The 25,640-nt window shown below is 56.8% G+C and overlaps 1 protein-coding gene across 11 annotated transcripts in view; it reads right to left on the bottom strand.

The window, feature by feature from the left end:
- Nucleotides 1–2,801: 2,801 nt before the first annotated feature.
- NTNG2 (netrin G2) overlaps nt 2,802–25,640 on the bottom strand; it is an 81,043-nt gene continuing 58,204 nt past the window's right edge. For 6 of the 11 annotated variants that reach the window (XM_030919745.1, XM_030919743.1, XM_030919742.1 and 3 more), the window contains 8 exons: nt 18,543–18,715; nt 15,033–15,056; nt 13,870–14,016; nt 9,874–9,942; nt 8,081–8,182; nt 6,326–6,493; nt 4,573–4,707; nt 2,802–3,779 (listed from right to left, as the gene is read on the bottom strand). In XM_030919745.1, coding sequence (XP_030775605.1) covers nt 3,544–3,779; nt 4,573–4,707; nt 6,326–6,493; nt 8,081–8,182; nt 9,874–9,942; nt 13,870–14,016; nt 15,033–15,056; nt 18,543–18,715 — 1,054 coding nt within the window. In that variant the 3' untranslated portion in view covers nt 2,802–3,543. The other 5 variants (XM_030919747.1, XM_030919746.1, XM_030919744.1 and 2 more) reach the window with 4 other exon arrangements.

Genomic DNA, 25,640 nt, shown 5'->3' on the forward strand with positions numbered 1-25,640 from the left:
AGGCAGCTGGAGGTATGGAGGTGGGGGGCAGCTGCGGCCGCCCAGCGGGGGAGTGGATGCCTGATGCCTGCCCAGGGCTGCCTGGCTTGGGGGTGAAACACTGGACTCTGGCGTCAGGCAGTCCTGGGTTCAACTCTCGCCTCTGCTTCTTAGAAACTGTGACCCCAGGCAAGTGACTTTGCCTCTCCCAGCCTCCACTTACCCCTCTGTAAAATGGGCATGACAATCCCTTCCTCGGGAGGCAGTGAGTCTCAATCTAGGACGATTTTCCCCCCAATTTGGCAATTACTGGAGGCACTTTGAGTTGCAACAACTGGGGACAGGGCACATCGAAGTGCCACATGGAAGCCAGTGATGCTGCTGCACATCCCACGTGCACAGGGCATGCCCCCACCCCCTGCCATGGAGAATGACCCAGCCCCCAAGGTCAATGGTGCCAAGGTTGAAAACCTTGCCCTAGGGTGCAGGTGAGGGTTAATGCAGTAATGCAAGCACAGCGCCTGGGGCGTGCAGTGATGATGATCCAAGCCACACAACGGGAACCTTTCCCTCCTCACCTCCCAGAACGAGGTGTCAAAATATGAGCTCTGGGGACAAGGGTGTGCCATTTTAAAAGAGAATGGTCTAGGACTTTTGGCTCCGCCGACCTTGTTTTCTCCTTCTCCTGCTGCCTGGAAGATGTCAGAGTTTTTCCAAATGGCCACTGGCAACATTCCGTCCACCCTCCGGGGAGGTCAGGGCCTGAGGGTGCCCCTGGGGACTGGGACTGCCACTCTGATTTACAACGAGCTCCACATCCTCGGCCCTGGATGCACAGGCCGGTGCCAGAAGAGCTGACACAGAGTGGGCCCAGCTGACAGAGGTCAAGGAGGACAGAGTGGGTGCCCACAGAGGCCCCTGCCTCCCAGACCCCTCAAGGGTATTCGGGGACACATCCAGGGTGACATAAAGAGGTATGCCCTCTGCACCACTGTGTGGGCCTCTTCACAGCCCCCAGCTGCCCACCTTCTGCACCAGGGGCTTCTACTGCAGCCCCCATGCCAGCCTGGCACTGGTGCCTGACAGAGGGTGGCCCATTTGCCTCCAGACAAGAACAGTGCTGGGATGTCATTGACACTCCAGGGTCCCCAGCCTCGTGGATCGGACCAGGGCTGGCCACTGGGGTTGGGCCCTGCTGTCCCTGTCTCAAGTTCTGCCTCTAGTTCTGCTTCTAGGTGATACTTTATCATCTTGATGACTAGGAGGAAGCACCTGCTGCTTACTGACTGCGGCCAGTGCTGCTTTTCTCTGGGGTGAGTTCTGCTCGGCTGCCCTGTGCTCACTGGAAGGCAGGGGCAGTCCTGTTCTGAACAGAGGTGGACTTCTCAGCCTGAGTCATGGACAGTCCTCTTCCTGGTGACCTGAGGGTCACCACAGGGGACTGCGGCCAAGGAAGGGTGGGTTTCAGTCTCTCTGGCCTTAGAGGACTCAGGGGGCCCATATGCCAATCAGGGATGGTCACAAGAACTTGGAAAGTGTGCATGGAACAGAAAACCCAAATTCTAGTGTTTTAATCACATCAACGTTTATTTTTTTTTTCTCACACATTAAGACATGCAGGTGGTGCGGTGGCTCACACCTGTAATCCCAGCACTTTGGGAGGCCAAGGCCGGAGGATCACTTGAGCCTAGGAGTTCGAGACCAGCCTGGGCAACATAGTAAGACCCCCAACTCTATAAAAAATAAGTAGATAAATAAAAGCAGTGCCGAGGTTGCAGCCAGGGCAGGTGTCCCAGGCTCTGCAACTTCCACCCCCAGCTCCACCCTTCACTTTTATGCTCAGTATCTCAAGAAGGCTCCTTCCCCATCCTGCTGACTGAAAAACAGAGGGAGGGACGAGAGAGAAAAAACAGAGCCACAAACTTGGACAACTGAGGCTTTGTGGGGTGTGGAGGAAGGCACGACTTTTAAGGAACTTTCTGGAAGCCCCACCCATCACTCCTGCTTACATCTCACTGCTCAGAGCTGTGTCCCCTGGCCACTCCTATCCACAAGAAGCCCCAGAGAGGTGTTTTATTTTATCTGGGTGCTTTGGGTCCCAGGCAGTGGGGTTTTGTGCATAAGGAAGAAGGTGAGGGTAGAGATGGGTCAGCTGTGGGAGGATCTGGGCTGGCAGAAGGCACTTCCGGGTCAGCGGGGTGCTGGGGGTGGGAGCTAACAGAGGAGGCCAGGAGGGGCTGGCATGTGGGCTCCGGAGGCTGTGAATCCTATGCAGTGTCCTGTCATACCTCCCCCTCTTTTTCTGTGTTGTACTCTCCTGCTGTCCCCAAGGCCAAGTTTGTTCCACTTGGTCTTAGCTTAGCTTTGGGGACTCAAGGGAAGGACCCAGGTCTAAACCTCACAGCCGGGAAAGAACAGGTGTGGTGGCAGAAGTCAGTCTGGGAGCACCTGCAGGTGGAGCAGTGGGAGCAGTTAGCAACCGGGACCGGATCCCTGGGACTGCTCTGAAATAAACTTAGGTGGACAGGAGACTGGACCGAGGGGGAAGTGTGGCCCCAGGGCTGGAGACACCAAGCAGAGCTGGGAGAGCTGCTGGATCCTCTGAAGCAGAGATCCCAGGGGATGAACCCCGAATCAAGGAGCTTCCTCTCACCACTCCCAAGCTGCCCCTGTCCCCTCCAGCACTCCTCCTTAATCTTCAGAAGGTAATGAGGACATGGAAATGGTGGCCCCAATAGGGAAACCGTTTAAGGCTTTGTTGTGGGTTCCTCACTAAGCCCCAAACCTGCCCAGCGTCCCCAACACAGAAATAAAACAGGCCGTGGAGGCAGCAGTGAGCAAATTCTTTACTCCTCCGATTCTCGCCCCTCGGCCCCGCGGTGACCGGCACTCCCGCCCAGTCCCCCCTACAGGGGACAGTGAATACAAACAAAAATAGTTCTCTACAGAACGAAATTTCCAGGCCCCCCACCCCTTCCTTCTCTCCTCCTCCCCCACACGGTGAGTTCCTTGGTCACCGGGCCTCCGGTGAGGCCTAGGGTCTGATGGGGTTGCAGGAAAAATAAAGAAAGAATAGAAAACGGGACCGAGTCAGCGTCTGGAATTGTAGGCAACTGGAGGTCGGGGTCCGCCGCCGCCCGTGAGCCCGGCACAGGCCAGGGGTCGTCGGCCACAGTCCCGTGTGTGCAACTGTGGTGGGAGGCAGGACGGGGTGTGGGCCGAGCAGCGTTTCTCCCGACCCTCTGGCTCACCGCCAGCGAAAAAAAAAAAAAGAGAGAGAGAGAGAAAGACAAAAAAGGGACTGGGCAGCGGATAATACAAAAGAAAAACGAAACCAAATCGCAGGCGCGGGGACCGGAGTTCCAAGGCGCCCCTGCTGCGGGGGGAGGGCAGTGCGGGCGGGAGCGTGGGCCGGGCGGGGGGCCCTGCTGAGTAGCACCTGGGAGCAGCTCGGGCCGCACCCTTCTCGCCGTCCGGCTTCGGACGCCGGCCCCGCCCCGGGACCCCCGGCCCCCGGGTGCAGGGAGCGTCCCCCGGGTGCAGGGAGCGTCCCCCGGGCGGGGCTCAGCGGCTCAGGCGGGCGGCCAGCCCCAGCAGTAGCAGGCAGCCGAGCAGGGTGGCGGGGCGCGGGGCGGCCCCGGGCGCGCGGTCGCAGTCCAGGCCGCCGTCATCGTCGGCGGGGTCGCAGCGGGGCTGCTCGCAGCGCACGCCGGTGTAGCCGCGCGGGCAGGCGCAGCGCTGGTTCTGCAGGCAGGTGCCTCCGTTCTGGCACAGCAGCTGGTCGTCATCGCACACGTTGGCTGCGGGCGGAGGGGGCGGTCAGCACGGGGCGTGGCTCGGTCCCTCCCGCCCCACCTCTGAGCTCCTCCGAAGCAGGGTGTGCGAGCTCCTGGGGGCGCCGTCTGGGCCGGGGGTGTAGGAGGCTCCGGGCGCGCTGGGTGTGAAACGTCCCGCTGGGAGGGTAACGGCGCCCGGGCGAGATCTGGCCCCCGGCTGCCTCCCACCGCTGCCCCTCTCTCCCCGCCCCACTGGCCTCGGTGCGGTTCTTCAGACGCGCCTGCAGTCTCCAGAGCTGTGCACACGCTGTTCCATGCGCCTGGAGCGCCCTGCCACCCTCTGCCCGCGGCTAACGCCGACTCGGACAGCCTCCCTCCCTCTGTCCCCGCAAAACCCTTTTCAACCAACCCCAGCTGCGTCTTTCTCGTAGTTCCCACCACGCACCACCCTGCCCTAGGTCGCATCAGGCCCCGCCCTGAGCTCTTGGACCCGCCCCTCGGCCCGGACCCCGACCCCGGCAGCATCCTGTCCACGCCCACCTGCCCGCTCAGTCTCGCTAGGCCCCGCCCACCGCCCCCGGCTCTGCCCCATCTCACCAGGCCCCCACCAACTTCCCGGACCCTGCCCAGACTCGTGAGGCCCCGCCCACCTCCCCTTCCCCGTGTCGTGAGGCCCACCCACCTCCCCTGCCCCGTCCCACTAGGCCCCGCCCACTTCTCCGGCCCTATCCCGTCTTGCTAGGCCCCGTCCACTGCCTCGGTCCTGCCCCGCCACCTTTCCGCAGGCTCCGCCCACGGGGGAACGGCGCGCACTCACGGTAGCAGCCCTGGCGCCAGTAGTGCGTGGGGAGGCAGTCGTCGCACTTGGGGCCCGCCGCGCCCTCGCGGCACTCGCAGAAGCCGGTCTCGTTGCACCGGTCGTGCACGGAGCCTATCTGGTTGCAGTTACACTCTGGACGGACACGGGCACGGGCGTGCGGTCAGGGCTACCTGTGGGCGCCGTCTGCTCGGACCCCCACTCTCCCGGCCTCGCAGCCGGGTCTCCGCACTCCCCAGGGGATGCTCCCCCCACTGGGTCCACGTGAGCCTGCAGCTTGACGGCGGGTGGGGACTGCCCGGGGTGTCCAGACCTGGAGAAAAGACTCCGGCTTCCTTCCCTGGGATCAAAAATCTCCCAGCCCCGCCTTCCTCGCCCTGGCTCTGGCGTGGCCCGGGTCAGCCCCTTCCCCTTTCTGGGCAACTAGAGGGGTCGCTGACCCTTCCCATCTCCAAAGAGCTATGACTCCGACAGATGGCAGAAGCTCAGCGGAGGCCACTGAGCATGTCTGGGGCTGCTGTGCTGTGGGGGTGGCCCTCCTCCATAGCTCCTTTCCAGGGGAGTGGAGGAACAGCCTATTCCTGCTCCCGGGCGGGCCCGGTTTGTTTCCTTGGGGCTCTGCTTTGTGGGAAGGGGCGAATATCCTCCACCCTGAGAAACTTTGCAGCTCAGTGATGGCTCTGGGGGTGGAGGCAGGGAGAGCCAGGGAGAGGAGGAGGGTGCCAGGGTGGGGGCGCCTCTAATTGGATCCAAAGGCCCTGCCCTGTCTCTGCAGCTGGCCCCCTGTGACGTCAGCGGCTTTGATCACTTAGAGTTGATGGAATTATCTGAAGGCTGCCGCCATAATTCAAACCGACAGCTCCAGCTTTGCAGGAGCCCCTCCTCTGTGCAACCAGAGCCGCCTGCTGGGTGGGGGATGGGCGATGGTGTCCCAAGGGGCCTGGCTGGGCAGGGTTGGGGGACAGCCCCTGGGGCTGAGACCTGGCCTCTACTGACGACAGGGGCAACCATTCCAGGTTGGTGCGTTTTGGTTGGTGGTCATGGCTTTGGTCTTTGCTCAGGCCCAAGGCCCTGATGAACTTCCTTCTCTACCCCAAAGCCAGTCCTTGAGTAGAACTTGGAAGAAAGCAGACCAGGTGCCCACTGGGGGTGAAGAGCAGCTTTATAGCTGGACCTGGGCTGGTAAAGCATTTGAAGAAAAGCTTCAGCCACAAAAAAAGAGCTGAAAACGAATCTGATCTGCCTCCCGATTTGATAAATGAGGAAGCCGAGGCCCAGGGAGGGGAAGGCACCTGCCCAAATGTATGCAGCAAGGCCATCTTTTGGCCCCCAACTGGCCCCTCCACCCTTCTGGAAAGGAGCTATGGAGGGGGACCGTCCCCTCCACCATCCCTCACCGACACCAGTCCCAGACAGATGCTCAGTGGCCTCTGCCACTGAGTGCCTGCCACCTGCTAGAGTCACAGCTCTTTGGAACCAGGAAGGGTCAGTGTCCCCTCCAGTTGCCCAGAGACGGAAAGGCCACTGGTAAGTTTTGCAACTCCAGTGCCTGCCGCAGAACCGCAAGGGGAGGTTACTAATAGAGCAGCTTCTGGAGCTTTCTGTCCTTAGAGATGGAGTGGGTCCTGGAGTTAGAATTCCCACAGCCTCCCCAGGTGATTCTGATGCAGGGGGCCCTAGAGGCCACCTCGCAGTGCAGTGCACCCTGCACACATTCCAGCAAGTTCCCTGTGCCGTGTCCACGCCCTCTCACCAATGCAGACGTTCTCATCGTCCAGTTCTGCCGAGCCGTTGCGGTAGTAGCCCAGCCGGCAGTGCTGGCAGTGCTGACCTCGCGTGTTGTGCTTGCAGCTGACGCAGGTCACCACATTCAGGAAGTCAATGTAGCTGCAGCGGTTGGAGTGACCGTAGCATTCGCAGTCTGGGGCGGCCAAGTAGGAAAAATACCAATGATCAGTGAGAATTCAGGGAAACTGAGGCACAGGGCAAGGAAGGACTCACCCCAGGTCATGCAGGGAGGAAGGCATCTTTGGAAAAGGTACCGGAAGGTGCCCTAGGCCTCCGACCCTTCTGTCGGATTCAGGAAGAGACAGGCCTCCCTGCTTTGAGCCCGGAGGAGAACCTGAGTAGGCTGAGCCCAGGGATTCCCACCTGGCCCTGTGGGCAGGGAACCAGGGAGGGCCAGTGGGCAGCACCTGCCAATGCCTGGCTGGGCACCAGGGCCAAGTGCTCGCTGAAGGATGCCTGCGTGCCGGAGTGATTAGAAAGTGATTCATGCAAGGAGGGCGGGCTCATGCCACCTGGCTGTGCACTGAGGGAGGGCGGCGCCTGGGTTGCCGGCGCTCCCTGTGGTGTCCTCGGGTGGATGAATGCATGGGCGGACACTGGACAAGATGTAATGGGCCAGGAGCTCCTGCCCATGCTGCTTTGGAAGATGGTTGGGAGGAAAACACCCACCTGTCGGACCCTTCTTATTAGCCTGAGCTTTCTGCAAGTTTGGTTGTTTTGCAGGATGCTAAGAGTGAGTGCCACTTTAAAGCAGGTGCCCCAGGAACCTGTTTGCCTCCCCCTGGCCCTGGCCTGGCTTGTGACTCGCTGCTCCTGGAAGCACATGGTTTCATTCCAAGGACCACCACCACCATGTCCTGCCGCCTCCTGCACCCCACTCCTACGTGGTTCTCAGGTTGACCCCTGCCTAATCAGCTCCGCTCCGAGGACCAGACAAGCACGGGGCAAGGCTCTCAGGGATTGGAGGTGAACCCCACAATGTCAATGGAGGATTTGGTAAGGAAGGTCACCACCCCTAAGAATGGGGGGTGCATCCCTTGATGTTCCTACGAAGGGACACAGTATTCACCCGCCCACCCACCCTCCAGCAAGAAAGCCAATGTGGCTGCCCCTGAACAAGGACGGACACCGGCCACCCTCTTGAAACACCATCTGTGTATCTCTAGAGGACCCAGCTTTCCTTTTGTGATGGGATAAGGAGGGACTGACCCAGTGGTCAAGGGTATGGGAGACCCTGGAGAAACAGCCTGTGCCCACGAGAGATGGTGGGCATTCCCACCTGTGGACCACCTGGATCTGCCCCCTTCACTTTGTCCCTCCAGAGACAATGAGGAGGTGAGGCATCCTCTAAGTGTCCCAAAGAGCAGCATCGGTGACCCATGTGTCCCAGATTCTGCTTCAACCAAGACGAGCCCCTGGGCCACACCTCCCAGGGGAGCCAGGACAGGCTATTTCTGGCATCTGCTCTGCCCGCTGTGTGGCCTGCCCACTGTGCCCAAGTTGGCTTCTGACGCATACCTGCTCCCAGCTCCCTTGGGGAGGGAAGCCTGTAGGGAAGACAGACTCAGTTTAACCTTGGCCCAGCTACTCCGGGAGGGTTTTCTGAGCCAGGCATTGGTCCTCTGTCCTGCACCCTCTTGTCCTGCACCGTCTTTTTCCAGTGGTGGTTGGGGAACAGGTGTCGGGGAGGGCTGATGGGGCCCCAGGCCCATCCTCTTACCTTGGAATTCTTCAATAGGCATCACTTGAGGAGATTTGGGCTTGAGCTGGAAAAGTTTGTAGCCCTTGGCAGGGGCAGGGGCAGCAGCAGGGGTGCCCACAGCTTGGAGAGATGAGAAACAGGTTCTTTCGTCTGCCATGGTCCCGCTGCCCAGGGAAGAGCCCAGCAAAGGCTTCCAAGCGGCCCTGGGCCAGCTCTAGGACAGGCAGCCTTGTCGCCTGCTCAGATGTGAGGGAGGGAGAGGCCTCTCTGGCCTCAAATCACACAGCCCCTCTCCTCGAAGAGCCCAGGGAGGTGGGGCCCCTTCCTGAAGGAAACACAGCACATCCCGAGCTTGCAAATCAGCCCTGCCCTTGGTCCCCTCTCTGAGACCATGGACACATCTGGCTGGATTACTCCCCCAAATGACTTCTGTAACCCCTGACACCCCCCACGCCCTGCTAAGGCCTTCTTGGAAGCCGAACGGCTTTTAGACGGATGGATATCGTGTTGCACACCTGTCTCTTCCTCTCCCCACCTCCTCTTCAAACTTCCTGGAGCATCAAACCCAGAGACTAAACCTGGCATTTAAGGACTTTGGCATCTCCCTTCCTTTCTGAAACAATCTTCCTGCTCCAGCCAAAGTGAATCCTTTGCTGTCCCTGGAGTCCCACTCGCAAGTGCTGTCAAGCCAGGAACAGCGATGCCCTGCCCAGAATCCCACCGGGACCCCAGCGCCCTATCTGTGCGTGAGCAGCCACTGTCCCGGAAGCGTCACTGCCTTGGCTTCCCTATGGGGGGGTCTGTGGTGGCCTGGTGGGCCCAGGGTAGGGAAATGATGGCTCCCGTCAGCTTTGTCTCCATCACCAGAGAGGACTCCAGACCCAGGTCCTCCAGGTTTCTAGGAACCAACCATCCGACCCTCTCTAAATATGCTTCCAGCGCCAGAGCTTCCTGCCAGTAGAGGGCGCTCAAAGCCCGGCTCGCTGCTCAGAGCTGGGGCCGGAGGGAATTTGAACAGGTGAGCTGGAGGAACAGCTCACCGGTTCCCTAGACCTCAGGCACTAATTCCCAGCCCAGGCTTGGTGAGCTGGGGCCAGGGACAATTTCCCTTCTGGAGAGTCAGGCAGGCCTGCGCGTTTCCTCGGCGTGTCTGTCTACGGCTACAGATGAGCCCGTGCATCTCCTCCCACGTAACAGGAGGATGTCAGTGTCTTCCAGGACACCCCCCTCCCGCCTTTAACCCACACATTTTCCACTTTGTCAGGCTCCCTGCCATACCACTGCCAAGCCTTTGCCCTGGCTGGTCCTGCGGCCTGGAATATGCCACCTTCTCCCTTCACCCGCCACAGTCCACCCTCCGAGGTCTTACGGCCCCCGCTCCTGCAGGAAGCCCCGTCTGACTCTCTCTGATCCAGCAACTGCCCTGGTGTCCTGTGAGCAAGGGGGAGCTGGAAAGGGGGATTCCTGTCGTGGGAGGCAGGACCTCCACTCGACTCCGAAGCCCTCGGAGGGAGTGCTGGTGGAAGGGCTTGGCGTGGCAGTGCCACATGGAACCTCTCTAAGCTGGTGAAGTTTGGGGGCAGAGCTGGTAGACCTGCTCTACCAGGCCGCTCCCTCACCACCATGCCCTAGAGCTTCCCAGGCACCGACATTCTACACCCGTGCCCTCAGTTGGTTGCTGCGCCACCACCCCCCAGACCCCAGGTCCCCACCACGCACCCCTGCTACTTCCACTACAGGGGGAGGGGCCTATGAGTCTAAGAGGGCGCTTCCCCGGGGTCTCAGGCCCATTACAGGCCTTGCCCCCATACCTTCTGCACGGGCGGCCACCTGGGACCACCTGCTTGAGAGAGGGGCAGCCGTAGATGGCCTGGTCCACTCTTGGGGGGAAGAAGAGAAGAAACCAAGTTATGTGAGGGGGTGGTGCTGAGGGAAGCTGGGCACTTACTGAGGCACCACAGCCCCGCACCCCACAGGCCCCTTAAAGCAGCAGCACTATTAGGAGAGGTTCTGTCTACACTGGCCAAAGGAACTGGGTCCAAATCTACTACAGAGGCAGCATCTACACTATTGCGGTCTGTGGACAGCACATGCAGACTTAAAGCCAGATAGATGGGAGGTGGCCTCATGCCTGAGAATCTGCATATGCTTCAGTGCGACCCTTCTACACTCCCTGTGTGATTCCCGTTCTGACTGAAGGACAGAGCTAGACTAGGTCCCGTCTCTGGGCCCAGACCTCTCTGAGCTGATGTCTCTAATGGCTGCAAAGTGGGGCACGTGTTCCGGCCAAGATCTTAGATGTGTCCAGAAGTGTTCTGGAAGGCCTCCTTCCTGTCCAGCCCCAATCCAGGGACTGGAGCCACCCCCAGCATCTGACCTGCTTCCCTGATCACCGCCCTTCTACCTTCCTGACCCCTGGCCTGGGCCCATTTTCACCAGGGACCCCAGCATGAATCAGCCCCCAAATGCCACAGTGCTCAGCTCCTAGACTAACAGGACACCCAGCCAGGAAGGCAGGCAGGGCTGGCAAAGAACTGTCCTGTGCCCAGATTTCAAAGGAGAAACCCGGGGGACAGGGGAGGGCTGCTGTTTCCACTTCTTGAAGGGATTATACACAATGGTGGCTGCGGGGAAAGAAAAGGAAAAGCTCCCAGCTAACAAGGGCTGAAGGCTTCCCAGCTGGGAGCGGAGAGCTTTGGACATCAATTGACTTTAATATGATGTTCAGTGGGAAGATGAGGCCGCCAGGCCCAAATTGGCAAGGGCTTAATTAGAGCCACGAGAAAGCCAGCCCTGAAGGCATTTGCTTCGGAGTCTGTCTCCCTCCACCCTCCGTGGCCCAGCCCAGGAGAGGATTAGTGTCTCCAGCGGTGTTTTCCGCCCCCAGCGCTGTCCTCCAGACAGCTTGACATTGGCAGGCGGGAGAAACATCTGGCCCAGGAGTTCAGAGGCCCAGCTGGACTCTGGTCAAAGAGCCCAAAGCACCTGTTGGGAGGCATCCGGGGATATTCAGGATCTTTCAGGGACCAGGGTCTTGGGGAGGGAGACAGTCCTGGCTGGGCTGCCCAGGGACACACTCAGGTGTGCAGGAAGCAAGTTCTCGCCATGGCCTGTGTGCTGTGCCAAGGCCCCATGGAAGCCTGGTCTGTTCCTTTGGAACTGGGAAGCCCTGCAAGCCAGGCCTTAAAGATCATACTACCTGGCTGGGCGCAGTGGCTCACGCCTGGAATCCCAGCACTTTGGGAGGCTGAGGCGGGTGGATCAGTTGAGGTCAGGAGTTCGATACCAGCCTGACCAGCATGGTGAAACCCCATCTCTACTAAAAAGACAAAAATTAGCTGGACCCGGTGACGGGTGCTTGTAATCCCAGCTACTTGGGAGGCTGAGGCAGGAGAATTGCATGAACCCGGGAGGCGGAGGTTGCGGTGAGCTGAGGTTGCACCATTGCACTCCAGCCTCGGCGACAAGAGCGAAGCTCCATCTCAAAATAAATAAATAAATAAATAAATAAATAGATAGATAGATAGATAGATAAATAAATAAAGATAGCACTACCTCATAGCCCCTGGAGGCTTCAGGGCAACAGCTTTGGGTGGCTGAGTTGGTGCACCCTGAGTTCAAATCCTGCCTGTGCCTCTCCATAATCCCGGGACATCGGGCAGCTGCCTCTTTTTCTTTTTTCTTCTGAAACAGCTGGATTGAGGTATAATTTACATATCACAAAATCCAGCTGCTTCTTCCTAAGCCTTGATCCCCTCACCTGTGGAACTAGGAAAATAACAGCCTCCATCTCACAGAGCTGTGACCCCAGAATATAATGATACGATGATAGGAGCACAGCCTTTAGCCCGGGAGAACTCACCCTCAGCAACTGCAATGATCGTTTTTATCAATGGGGGCTCTGGACAGGGGCTTCGGTTGCTGAAAAGGAGGGAGGAGCCCCTAGATGTGGGCTGTGGGGGCCACTGACTGTCACATTGGAGCCACCTCCTCCCTTAATGTCCTGCTTCTTGACACAGGGCTGAGGGTGCAGAGCAACACTGTCTTGCCAAGAGGGAGGGTGTGCCTTCTGCTCACCGAGGGGATCCTGGGGACCCTCGCCTCCCCCACATTAGAGGCCCCACTCCGGCCTCTGACTTTTCCTCTTTAATTCCCAACTTTGCACAATCTGCCCAGCCTCCCACAGCTGCCCTGGCACCAAGTCAGAAGCAGCTCCGCAAATGGATTCAAGGTTCCTCTGTGTGTGCGTGTGTGTGCGCGCACGTGTGTGTGCATGTGTGTGTACGTGTGTGCATGCGTGTGTGTGTGCATGCATGTGTGTGTGCACGTGTACACTTGCACATGTGATATGGAGAGTATCTGGCCTCCCAGCCAGACCACTGTTTGGAGGCAGGCACAGCACCCACCATCACTGTTTCTGCTTCTGTCTGCCCACCACAGGCTCAGTAGCCAAGCACAGGTCCCCTGTGGCTGGGCCAACCTATGTCTGAAGTCCAGAATTCTCAGAGTGACCCACGTCCTCCACTCCAAGGAGGATTCCTGGGTCAGGAGGCTTCCCTGAAATCCTCCAATCTTTTGGCTACCCGCCTCCTGTAAATGCCTCCTGCAGAAAAGGAAGGATGTAGAAAGAAGTGGGGTATGCCGCCCCCTGGGGAGCCGCTCTGGATGGCCTAGGAAGGAGGAAGTCTCTCTCTCAGCATTTGCCCGCGCCTGGGGAGCCTGAGTGCCCACCCAGCAACACTCCAAGGCAGGAGCTGATGGAGAGGACTCTGCCCTTTAGAAATGCCACCCCTCCAGGGGGAAGGAGCAGTGGGGCAGGTCCTCTTGGATCAGAGAGAGGGAGGGCCAGGGCACTACCCAAGGGGTCAGGAGTCCCCACCAGGTCCTCCCTGCAGGGTGGTGGGGGACAGGATATGGCAGGTTATTGGAGCACCCCTCCCCGGCTGGGACCAGGAAGAATTCCCCTTGGTCATTGTCTTCCTGAGCCCTCTGGGAATGAAAAATCCTTTCAGACCCCTGACACCTGCAGTGTGCAGAGTCCAGGGACACTCCCAAGGTGAGTGCAGGTGAGAGCAGAGGCCCACCCCAGCACCACCAGCCTTGAATGTATGTGAATCCCTCCTTTGGAGGGGAGTGAGAACCAGGTTTCCATGCTTGTCTGTGGCAGACCCCTGAGGGGGCAGGACGTCTGGCCCTGGCCTGGCCTTGCACTACACACGCAGCCCCCACATTCCCAGCAGCCAAACCCAACTCCACAGGCTACCTCTGCCCGCTGATCAGAGACATCTGCTTTCTGGGCTAACCCTGCTCCATCCATCGCACCGGCGCGCTGCTGAGGGGTTAAGGACAGAGAGGCCCTGGGGGCCAGGTGGGGGCAGGGTGTGGGCGGGGCTCCAGCCACCGTGGAGGCAGAAGCACCACTGGGAGACAAGGCCGGTCTTCGGCTGCATGTCAGGATGGCTTTGCTGCCCCCAGCACCTTTCCTCCCAGTTCCTGCAGCTGTCTGGCCACACTGGTCTGGGAGACCTTCTAGGCAATGGCTTGAAGGGCAGGAGGAAGACGATTTCGGAAGCTGAACTGACCCTTGAATCCCCTGGTTGGGCTCAGGAACAGGTTGACCCAGGTGACCTGGAAGCCCCTTTGGCCTGTGGCCTCCCAGCTCTAGGGTTCTAGCGTCTCTATTCTAAGAGCCAAGCTCCTGCTCTCCCGCACGGGGCTGCCGACCCCCCCACCCCAAAAGAGGCGGGGACCCAGGCTAGAAGCAGCAGAGGGTGGGATGGCAGGGGTCACTGTACCCTGGCACCCACCTGTGGGCTGTGGGGTGCTGGGAGCCGTGGGGGCCCAGGCAGTGGACGTGGAGGGGACAGGAACAGTGGGGGCCCCTGTCATGGCTGTGGTGGCCGCAGTGGCCACAGGGCCTTTGGGGCCGGGGTCTTTCTGGGACCTGCTGATGCCTGGTGAGAGATGGGAAAAGCAAGAGAGGGTGGGGGGATTGCTGGGGTGGGGACACCACACAGAAGCAACTTACGAAGGCTGTGCAGGACAGCGTCCCTGCAGGGTCCGGCTTCTTTCTGGCGCCCTCTCGGCCCACTGGCTTCCCAGTCAGGGGCCCTCTGGGTCTGGGAGGGACAACTTGGGTGGGATGTGGGGCCCCACGGAGCCCTGGTGGAGGCTGACAGTGCACCCCAGAAGCATTTCTGAGATTTGGGGTCTGCTCCCGGCTGGCTCTTTGACACTGGCCAGTCCTTTCCTGCTGCCTCTCGGAGCAGATGGCGACCTCCCGGGGGAGGGGTTTGCAAGGCTGAAATGAGAGACTGTGCCTGGCACCCTGTGAGTGTTTGGGGACAGTCTCGATGACATTCACTGATAACCTGTGGGCACCATGTCACCCTCACCCTCCTGGGGAACTCTCAGGACCCCCACCTCCTGCAGATGGCCCTCCTTGGTCCAACTCCCCTGGGATCTGAGCTGACCTGGATGAGCAGAGCCCTGGGCCAAGCTGGCTGCAGAGGCTGCCCAGAGGGAGGCTGCCCCCACGGTCAGGCTGGGGGGTGGATTCTGCCCCTGGTGGGGGAAGGTCACCCCACTCTTGCCTGGCAGGAGAGACTCCTCTCCCAGATCCAGGTGAGAGAAGAGGCCCGGGTGGCAGGAGGAGCAGGGAGCCCACCCGGGGCCAAGGGACCTACAAAAGGTCCTGTCCCATTTTCCAAAGCAGCACTGATGGAGCTCCTGGGAGAGCCTGAGAGTTGCTGGACAGCAGTCCACAGCAAAATGACACATGACACATGGCATATGATATGGAGGGGAGAGGTGGAGGGGGGAGAGGTGGAGAAGCAGATGGGGCATAATTAGAGGAGGGAGTGAATAGGCCCAAGTCCCAGAGGGGACACCAAAGCCCCTTTTTTCTCTCCTGCTTTTTCCAGGACATGCAAAGAGGGGCCCTGGCCGCCCTCCCTGGGCATGTACTTACTGCCAAAGGAACCTGCAGCAGCACCTGCGGAAGAGAGAGGGGCATGAGCCGGCTGCCCCAGGGGAAGGGGCCTGGCTGTCGCCTCCCTGCAGAGGGGCCAGCAGGGCAGGGGAGCGCCTGGAGGTGCTCCTCCCTCAAGAGCACCTGCTGCACCACACAGCTGCTAGCAATGATGACCTGCAGGGTGTGGGGACCAGGGTGGATTATCCAGTTCCATCCTCACTGCAGCCCTGGGAGGGAGGAACCACTATTGGCCCATTTTGCAGATGGAGACACTGAATCTCAGACCCGTGACTTGCCCTTGGGGACATGCTGACAGGTGCCAAACGCTCCACTGGGAGCTTCATACACACTCCTATTTTAGATTTTTGGGCCCTCCAGTGCAGGACAAGGACATTATATGGAGTGTTCCTGTCTCAGAAGTGCAGTGTGGCTGGAAAACTCGCTGAGAAACCACGGGAGCGGCGGTCGCGGGTGGTGTGCGTCCCACGTGCCAGGCACGGTGTCAGCATCCCCTACATGAACCGTGCCGTCCTCATAAGAACCCCATGAGGGAGTTTCCTTACGGTCCTGATTCTACAACTGAGGACACGTGGCTGGGGGAGAAATATAGCTGGGAGTGGGCGAGGCCTGACTCGAATCTGGGTGTCTCTGTGTGTCCAGGGGATGGGGGAGGCCTATGATCCTGGTGTGACCAGGGGCCTCGAAATCCTGGGGTAAGATTCATCCCAGTTGCAAAAGGAAGGAGCTGGTGCCACAGCTTTCTCCACAGTGTTCCCAAGAAAGGACGCTGTAGGATCGGCAGTGGGACGTGTGGCTCATGGACTTCTCCTGGGCCTGGGAGGACGAGCCCATCCCCACCCACTCCTTCCTCCACCTCCGTGTCTGGGCAGGCACCTGCTAGACCCTGAGGACACCTCAGGGTGCAGCCACAGTAAGCACCACCAGGACTGGGTGGTGACCAAGTGAGGCTCCGTGGGGACAGGCGGGACATCAGGCAGGGCACAGGGAGGTCCTGGGGCCTCTAAGTTGGGCCCTGGAGGGTGATGATGGGCTGGCCAGGTGGGGGCAGAGGGGTAAGGAGGTGGGAAGACATTGGGAGTGAGGGCTGCTGCAGGGCTGAGGATGGCATTGGGAGAGACCTGGGGGGATGGAGGGAAGTTGGAAGAACGTGGGGGAGAGGATGGATTCCAGTCAAGGTGACCCCCAGACTTGCAGCTTGGCCCTGTGTGTGTCGGTGCCACTTACTGAGGAGGGGTCACGGCAGGGGCAGGGTGAGGGCAAAATTAGCCTCTGTGTCTCCTTGGGCTGTTTCCTGCTGGTGCCCCAGAGAAGGCAGGAGACTCAGGTGCTGAGGACAGCAGTGCCTGTAAATATCAGAAGAAACTCCTCCTTCCTGGGGCTTGGGGGCCTCAAAGGCAATTCCCAGGGACTCCCAGGTGGGGCCAGCTCCAGGAGTCTCCCCTAAATAAGGAAGCCCCAGCTGTGCAACCCTACAGGCCTGTCTGTCCATCGCTGGCTAGACCGGTGGTGGTGAGTGGGGGTGAGGGTGGGGACAGTGGATCCTCCTAGGTGTGACCTGCAGCTAAGTGTCTCAGGTGGCCAGAGACGGGAAGAGGGAGGCCTTGCAGAACCTCCAGATGCAGGAGGCAAGTGGAAGAAGAAAAAAGTCAGAAATGGCCAGACGTGGTGGCTCATACCTATAATTCCAGCACTTTGGGAGACTAAGACAGGAGGGTTACTAGAGCTCAAGATCTCGAGACCAGCCTAGGCAACATGGCAAAGCCTTTTCTCTACAAAAAACACAAAAATTACCCGGGCCTGGTGGCATGCACCTGTGGTCCCAGCTACTTGGGAGGCTGAAGTGGAGGATCGCTTAAACCCAGGAGGTTGAGGTTACAGTGAGCCATGATTGTGCCACTGCACTCCAGCCTGGGCGACAGAGTGAGAAACCTATCTATAAGAAAAAAAAAAAAAAAAAAAAAAAAAAAAAGGAGGGTGTGATGATGGAGAGAACAGGGCAGAAAGGAGGGAAGGGAGAGAGGCCCTCAGGATAGACAAAGGGGAAGCAAATTTGTGAGTCAGGGAGAGAGGGACGGCCACTAAAGAGAGACCTCAGGAAAGGGTTTGGACCACAAAGAGATGGGGACGGCAAGCTGGGAGGAGGCAGTGGCTGGAGTGGGCTGTCAGCCCCCGGAGCGCTCTTTGTGCCTTTGAAGACCCGAGAGTGCTGTTTGGTGCCTGCCAAGTCACCCCTTCAAAGGCCTGTCTCACCGCCTGCTGCAGCACACGTGTGACATGCCTGTCATGGCCTTTGCACATGGCTCTCAGCTTTGATCAGCCTAAAGTCACATAAATCTTCCACCCGTCGAGGGAGGATGTCCAGATGGGGTACAGGAGCCCACTTCCCAGGCCTGGTGTGGGCATCAGATCCAGTAGCTGCCCTAAGCCCTGGCGTTGGCACGCAACTCACTGTGAAACCTGGGAGGGCCCTGAGGTTTGCTGGGCCTCAGTCTGCTCATCTGGACAATGGACCATAATAAGGACTGCACCCTGTGGGGCTGTGTGAGGTGGAAGCGAGATACACAAAGTGCCTAGGAGGGCCTTGGGCACCAACCACGCACTTCAGAACGGCCAGCATCCGTAAAGTGGCAGCGGTGGGGGTCAGGGAGAGCCCACCCCAGGGACAGTCTGTGGCCTTCTCCACTTGCAGCCCAGGGGCTTCCTGGCATTCTGATTTCATGGAGACAGCGTGGACTACACTGGGGCCCCCCTGAGTGGGGGTCCTCAGAAGGGGGTCTACGATGCAGATGCGAGTGGGCAGACCCTGAGGATGGCTCCCTGGCATGGCTGGGTGAGGACAGGAGAGGCGTGGGCAGAGAGCACATGCGGGGACTCTGGTGCAGGCCATAGAGGACACATCTGTAAAATGGGATGACAGGAGCTCAGCTCCCAGGGGTTGCTCTGAGGATGGAGGAAGTGCTGAACACGCAAGCACTTGGCTTTTGTGGCTTGCTCCAAACACCCCAGAGATGCTCATGATCAGGGATGACGCTACTGATCCCCTCACCTGAAGTGGGGGTCCCACCCCGTCACTCCCTGCCATCCCACGGGGGCCTCCTGCCAGCCGTCAGGGTTAAGGGGAAGGGCTGCAGAAATGCTGTTCATCTCGGGTTTCCCTGCGGACCAGGGCTGGAAGGGCAGCTTAGCGTTCGGCGGGATGCAGGTGTGCCAGAGGGACTTGCTACAAGACCTGGTGCTTGGGAGCTGTAGAACAGTGTATGTGTGTGGAGGGGCATGCATGCATGTGTGCTTCTGTGCATGCGTGTCTTTGTGCATTTATATGTATGCCCATGCCTGTGCATGCATGCTCGTATGTTTCTGTGCATGTGCACACATATGTGCCTGTGTGCAGGTATGTGTGCGTGTGTATGATCCACAGCTCCTGGAATGGATGGGCGGGGAAGACTACAGCCATGCAGGCTTGTGGCCCCGGGGAATGGCACGTACAGGCGTTGGGAGAGCCGTGGGGCAGCGGCAGGTAGGAGCCGGCCCGCCAGGACCGGGTGCGGAAATTCTTCTTGCACTTGCCACAGTCGGGCCCGGTGGTGTTGTGCTCGCACTCGCACTGCAGGCTGCCCTCGCGCATGGAGCACAGGTTGGCGTGCAGGTTGCACTTGCACCTGGGGAGACACCGAGAGGGCAGAGATGTCAGAGAGCTTGTGGGCAGCCTGGCCTGGCCTCTGGGGAAAGGAGAGCCTCCCAGGAGGGGCTCAGGAGGGTGTTGGGCCACCCAGGAAGAAACCCTGGAGGCCACCAGCCCAACCTTTAGGCCAGAAACTCCTTGATTCCCCTTCCTGTGGAGAGATCAACGCCGTGTTCCGAAGGCCACCCCTGCACTCACTGCGCGGCTCTCCTCTCCGCTCCGATGCTGGTTTCAAGGATTCCTCACATCTCAGTTGGGGAGAGTGATGGTACTCCCTGGTCCCAGATGCTAGATTCTTAGTAATGCAGCTTCTGATCACCTAGCTTTTGACTGAGGTGGGTTGATGGGTGGCAGAGGCTGCTGCCAGCCCCTGGTGGAGACAGGGACCTGGCCACGGGCTGCACCTCACTGTGTGGAAAGGCACCTGGCCACGGGCTGCACCTCACTGTGTGGAAAGGCACCTGGCTTCGGGCTGGACCTCTGCTGTCAGCTTGTGGTCCACGGCCACACCCTTGAGGGTGACAGAACCTCCAACTCCCACACCCCCATCAGTTCATTCACACATGTATTATTCATCCATTCATTCAAATATTTATAGGCGACTCATTATTCCGAAAACTGGTAAATAAAGGGAAAGAATCAAGCATTTATCCTGCCTGTCCTATATAAATTGCACCTCGGGGTAACCGAAAGTTGATGAGGGGAAGCTTCTTTTTTGTAGAAGCATTTCACAGGAGAATTTGCAGTCCCTGATGAATGAATGGCTTCAGGCACTGAGCCGCACCAGCCCAGAATTTCCCACTGCGAGGCCAGCAGACAGTGAGCGTCTCTAGAAGAACACACCCTCACCCGAAGCCAAAGCAATTGAACCTGAATCAGATCAAGCCTCTAGACTGAGCTGTGAGCACAGAGGAGAGACAGAGGACATGGCCGGGCGTGGTGGCTCAAGCCTGTAATCCCAGCACTTTGGGAGGCCGAGACAGGCGGATCACAAGGTCAGGAGATCGAGACCATCCTGGCTAACCCAGTGAAACCCCGTCTCTACTAAAAAATACAAAAAAACTAGCCGGGCGAGGTGGCAGGCGCCTATAGTCCCAGCTACTTGGGAGGCTGAGGCAGGAGAATGGCGTGAACCCGAAAGGCGGAGTTTGCAGTGAGCTGAGATCCGGCCACTGCACTCCAGTTTGGGTGACAGAGCGAGACTCCGTCTCAAAATAAAAAAAAAAAAAAGACAGAGGACAGAGCATCGCCCTAAATGACACCAGGGGACGCCATCTGCAAGATCTGGACTGGAGGAATCTCTGGCAGTAATACCCACTTTTTTCAAGGGATGAGTTGACTGGATAAAAAATTGATATGGAAAAAGGATGGACCTAGAGCAGGAGAAACCTCAAAAGTATACCAATTAATGGCAGACGTGAAGCCTCTCTGGCCCTTGGTTCAAACATCCTGTAAAATCAAACACGCAAACAAATGGAACGTATATTTATGGGATAACTGGAAATTTGGACACTGCCTATATTAGATGACATTAAATTAATGTTTACTAGGTGTGATGATGATATTGTGGTTATGTTTTTTAAAGTCCTTATCTTTTAGAGAACCACACAGGCCAGGCATGGTGGTGCACACCTATAATCCCAGCACTAAGGAGGCTGAGGCAGGAGGATCGATTGAGCCCAGGAATTTGAGGCCAGCCTGTGTAACATAGTGAGATCCTGTTTCTACAAAAAATAAAAAAATTAGCCAGTGCGGTGGCGCATGCCTGCAGTCCTAGCTACTCAAGAGGCTAGGGCGGGAGTATCCCTTGAGCCCAGGAGTTCGAGGCTTCAGTGAGCCATGTTTGCATCACTGCACTCCAGCCTGGGAGACAGAGCAAGACTCTGTCTCCAGAAAAAAAAAAAAAGAAAAAAAAAGGGCCAGGTGTGGTGGCTTACACCTGTAATCCCAGCACTTTGGGAGGCCAAGGCAGGCAGATCACCTGAGGTCAGGAATTCAAGACCAGTCTGTCCAACATGGTGAAACCCCATCTCCACTAAAAATTCAAAATTAACCAAGTGTGGTGGTGTATCTGGTAATCCCAGCTACTTGGGAGGCTGAGGCAGGAGAATCACTTGAACCCAGGAGACAGAGGTTGCAGTGAGCCATTGCACCACTGTACTCCAGCCTGGGAGACAGAGCGAGACTCCATCTCAAAAAAAAAAAAAAAAAAAAAGGAAAAAAAAGGAGAGACAGCTACACACAGAAATATTTACAGATGAAATTATCTGATGGGCAGAGGTACAGATGAAACAGGAAGGTTCACTAGTTGATAACTGCAGTCGGGTGAGAGGTACACAGAGGTTCGTCATAGCAGATTCTGTCTTCTTTTGTGTTGTAAATTCTCCATAACAAAAAGTGAAAGAGAGAGAGTGTGTGCTCTATATTCTGATACGGGAAGATTTCCAAGATATATTGTCAATATTTGGAAAAAGCAAATTGCAGAACAATGGGTTCAGTAGAATCCTATTTTTATTAAAATATGCAAAGAAAAATATTTATCAGGCACCTGTTATGTGGCAGGGGCTCTGAGCTGGGAACAGTGAGTATAATGTCAACAAAGCAGATGGCTCCCTGCCCTGATGGTGCTTTGGGTCTAGCTGGGAGACAATGAACAAAATCAGTGATTGGAGGGGACAGGGAGGGAGGATAAATAGGTGGCAGACAGGGATTTTTTGGGTAGTGAAACCATTGTTGATGATGCCACAATGGTAGATACCTGGCATTATGCATATGGCAAAACCCACGGAAGTGTCCAACACAGAGTGAGTCCTGATGTAAACAACAGGCTCTAGTGAATGCTACTGTAACAGTGTTAGCTCATCATTGTAACACATATACTCCACAATAGGGGAAACTGTGCAGGGGTGGTGGGGAAATGGGAACTTTCTGTACTATCTGCTCAACTTTCTGTAAACTTAAAACTGCTCTAAAAATAAAGTCTATTAATTATAAAAATAAGAATCACACACCTCTTCAAGTGTTCATTTCAACCGTTAAAAGAGCCCATGTGTTGTGCAAAGAAGGCACTAAGGGAGTCCAGGATTTTCAGGAAGAACAGTTTTAAACTAAGACCTGAAGGAGGATGAAGAGTTGCTGGGCCAGAAGGGGAGAACCTTCTAGAAAGAGGCAAGAGCATGAGGAAAGCCCTAGGGTTGAAAGGCGTTCCACCCGTGAGGTCTGCAACGAGGCTGGGGGGTGGAGGAGGCCAGACCAGGAGACAGAGGTGGGATTTTACTCTGCAAGCCTTTGACAGGTTAAGTGTGTCCTGCTTGGGCCGTATTTTATATTGCTGTGGCTGCTTCATGGAGATTGGTTTGTCTGGGAGACAAAAGCCTGGGCAGGGAGAGACCAGTGAGACCCCGTGAATACAGGCCTGGACCAGGGCAGGGCACCTGGTCCCACCCATTGCGCCTGGGGTACGCGGCATCTTTTTGTTTTTTGGGACAGAGTCTCACTCTGTCACCCAGGCCGGAGTGCCATGGCACAATCTTGGCTCACTGCAGCTTCCGCGTCCCCCTGACTGGCTCTCGTCCATTCAGAGATTGTCTTGAGGATGTGTAACTGGCATTTTCTTCTCTCTCCATGCTCCCCTTCCACTGGGCTGGGTGAGGGTTTTTGTTTTCTCACCTCACACCCCCCAAATTCTCCTGGACACCACAGGCTGCGAATCTCCCTCCTCGCATCCGGCCTCCCTCATATCTCAGTCCCGCCAGGTGCTTCATCTGAGCCCTCCTCCCTCGGCTCTGCCTCGCCTCTGTCCCCATCTGACTGGGAATGAAGGGTCCTCTGGGGGGCGCCTTCCAGAGCAAGGATCTGGGTGGGGAAACAGTGGCCCCTGTATCCACCAGCCCTGGGGCTCCCAGGTAACCCCCATCTGCCAGTTTTGGTCACCAGGGCTGCCTTCTTCCTTGGGGGCTTCTCTCTGTCCTCAAATTATCCTGCAGAATGGTTAGGGAAATTACGGCACATCCAGGTGATGGAATCCTTTTGTTTTTTGAGACAGGGTCTCACTCTGTCACCCAGGTTGGAGTGCCGTGGCAAAACCTTGGCTCACTGCAACTTCTGCCTCTCGGGCTCAAGCGATCCTCCCGCCTCAGCCTCCCGAGTAGCTGGGACCACAGTCTCGTGCCACCATGCCCAGCTATTTTTATTTTTTGTGGAGATGGGGCTCCCTGTGTTGCCCAGGCTGGTCTCAAACTCTTGGGTTCAAGCAATCTGCCCACCTCAGCCTCCCCAAGTACTGGGATTACAGGTGTGAGCCACCGTGCCTGGCCTAAAGTCCATGTCTTAGAAATGTTATTTAGAAGCATGAGGTCAGGCCAGGGTGGAGAAGGTGGCAGGTTTCTGAGCTCACGCCTTTCCTCCCAGGAGAAGGAGAGAATCCTGTAGGCCCTGGACAGGCCGTGGGAGAGGCGGTACTCAGGAACCCACCGCTGTAGGTTACATGTGTCCACTGCGCTGTGATGCTCAGTTCCTAGGACGAAGGACGTCTCTGGAATTCTCTGGAACAGAATTCCAAGGCAGGGCAAGAGCCCTGGCCAGCAGTGCTAGCCACCGCTGAAGTCTGTGTTATTTTAACTCCATCTTCCCCTGAGAGCCTGGACACTAACCCTGCCGAGGTTTTACTGCAACACCAAGCTGAAATAAATACAGCATTAAAAAGCCTCTTCACTCTTTCCCTGGCATTCCCGTCTCTCCATTGCCACACGCGTGCTGCAGGACTGCTATGTGCTTAGCTCTGGGAGAGGCACAGAGGGGGACAGCAGACACCTATTGGTACGGGCGGCCCTTCTTTCTGGAGATGCCAGATCCCAGAGATGGTGCTTGGCACAGAAAGTTCCCATGATTAAACCTTTTTGGTCAAGCATATGATGCTCTCCAAATCCCCTGACATCTGCTCCTTGATCCCACCTCACTCCACTGAGGGTCATAGTACGTCTCAGCACATTAAAGGCTCTGACAAGACCTGCAGGGAAGAAACCTGTCTGACTTTGTCTAACAAGAGTTTGTCTGCAAAATCTGACCTGGGGAGGTTTTAATTCCCTTCTTCTGAATTCCTATCTAACACCCCCCTGAGCTGGCTGGAGAGGAGCACTGCAGCTGTATGGAACCGGGGATGTGCTCTGCACTGCTGGCCTGAAGAAGGGATATTTTTAGATATCAGCTACAGAAAGAAAAGATTGCCATCAACTTTGGGTGATCACATTGACCTTGGCTTAGTAAAGATGCATGGAAGACCGGCTGAATCCAAGAAGCATAATGTAACGGTGATAATAGGTAGCCATTGGATGTCGGAGTTGGACAGGCTGGGTGGTGCAGGTGGGGAGTCACCCAAGGTCACACAGTTGGTTTCTCCTGACCCAAATCCAGACGTCCCTCCCCAGCTGGCTCTGCCCAGGCGCCATCCTGGCCAGCCCCTCCTATCAGTCCTGTCTTCCTCGGGAACAGCAGAAGATGTCCTGGCCTCTTCAACTCCATGGCTAAGCCCCAGAATGATCACAGTGCTTCCTCTTCCAAAGGAGAGAACTGCCCTTCCTGGCAGGGCTGCAGGGAGGAGCTGGCACAGTGTGGGGAAAGGCTGGCAAGGCTGGCACAGACATGGCACCTGGTCAATGCGGGTGCTTCTGGTCTCCCTGACTTTTGCAGGTCATTGTGAGTGGCACTGCCTCTGTGTCTGTGTGTGGACGTGGTGTTTGTGTATGACCTCTTGGCCTCTCTGACTCTCTCAGTGCACCTTTCTCTATGTCTCTGCCTTCTCCTCTTTGCCTCTCTCTCCACGTCTCTGTCCAGAGATGTTCTCATCTTGCTTTCCTCTGGGCCTTTGCACATGCTGTTCCCTCTGCCTGGAATGTACTACAGGCTCCGCCCCTTCTCCTAGAGCTAATACTTAGGGGTGGTGAGAGATTCTAGGCCAAATGCCGCTTCTTCAGGGAGGCCTTTCACGACCTCTACCTCCAATCAGCCCCTGCTACACTCTCCCTCTCCATAAAACTCACGATCAGCATTGGCTCCCAAAGTGGGGTGTACCAGATGACTGGGGAGATGGGCACACAGACTGTAAAACAGCTTCGCAGGCTATTATCTGTTTTTGAATACACAGTACGTTTTTTTAAATGTCAAACTCATAAGACCTGGGATCTCAAAAATACTACCTAAGTGAGGCCAAATTTTTAAAGTATATTAATTTAAAGAAATTATTAGATAAATAAATAAATAAAGAATATGGGAAACCCACATAAAAAGAATGAAGTTGGATCCTTCACACCACATAGAAAAATTTAACTCAAAATGGATCAAAGACCTGCAAACTAGAAAACTCTTAGATGGAAACGTAGGGAGCCAGGCATGGTGGCTCACGCCTGTAATCTCAGCACTTTGGGAGGCTGAGGCAGGCAGATCACCTGAGGTCAGGAGTTGAAGTTGGTCAACATAGTGAAACCTCATCTCTACTAAAAACACAAAAATTAGCCAGGTGTGGGTGTGGGTGCCTGTAATCCCAGCTACTTGGGAGGTCTTGAGGCATGAGAATCACTTGAACCCAGGAGGCAGAGGTTGCAGTGAGCTGAGATGGCAGGTGTGAGCCACTGCACCTGGCCTAAAGTCCATGTTTTAGAAATGTTATTTAGAAGCATGAGGTCAGGCCACCCTGGCCTCTGGCCTGAGCACAGAACGAGACTCTGTGTCTCAGAAAAAAAAAAAAAAAAAAAAAAAAAAAAAAAAAAAAAAAAAAAGGAAACATAGCAGCAAATGTTCATGACCTTGAATTAAGCAATGGTTTCTTAGACAGGATGCCAAAAGCAAAAGCAACAGAAGAAAAAAACAGATAAATTAGACTTCATCAAAACTAAATATTGTTGTAC

The sequence above is a fragment of the Rhinopithecus roxellana genome, chromosome 16 (genome assembly GCF_007565055.1).
Source record: "Rhinopithecus roxellana isolate Shanxi Qingling chromosome 16, ASM756505v1, whole genome shotgun sequence".
NCBI lineage: Eukaryota > Metazoa > Chordata > Mammalia > Primates > Cercopithecidae > Rhinopithecus > Rhinopithecus roxellana.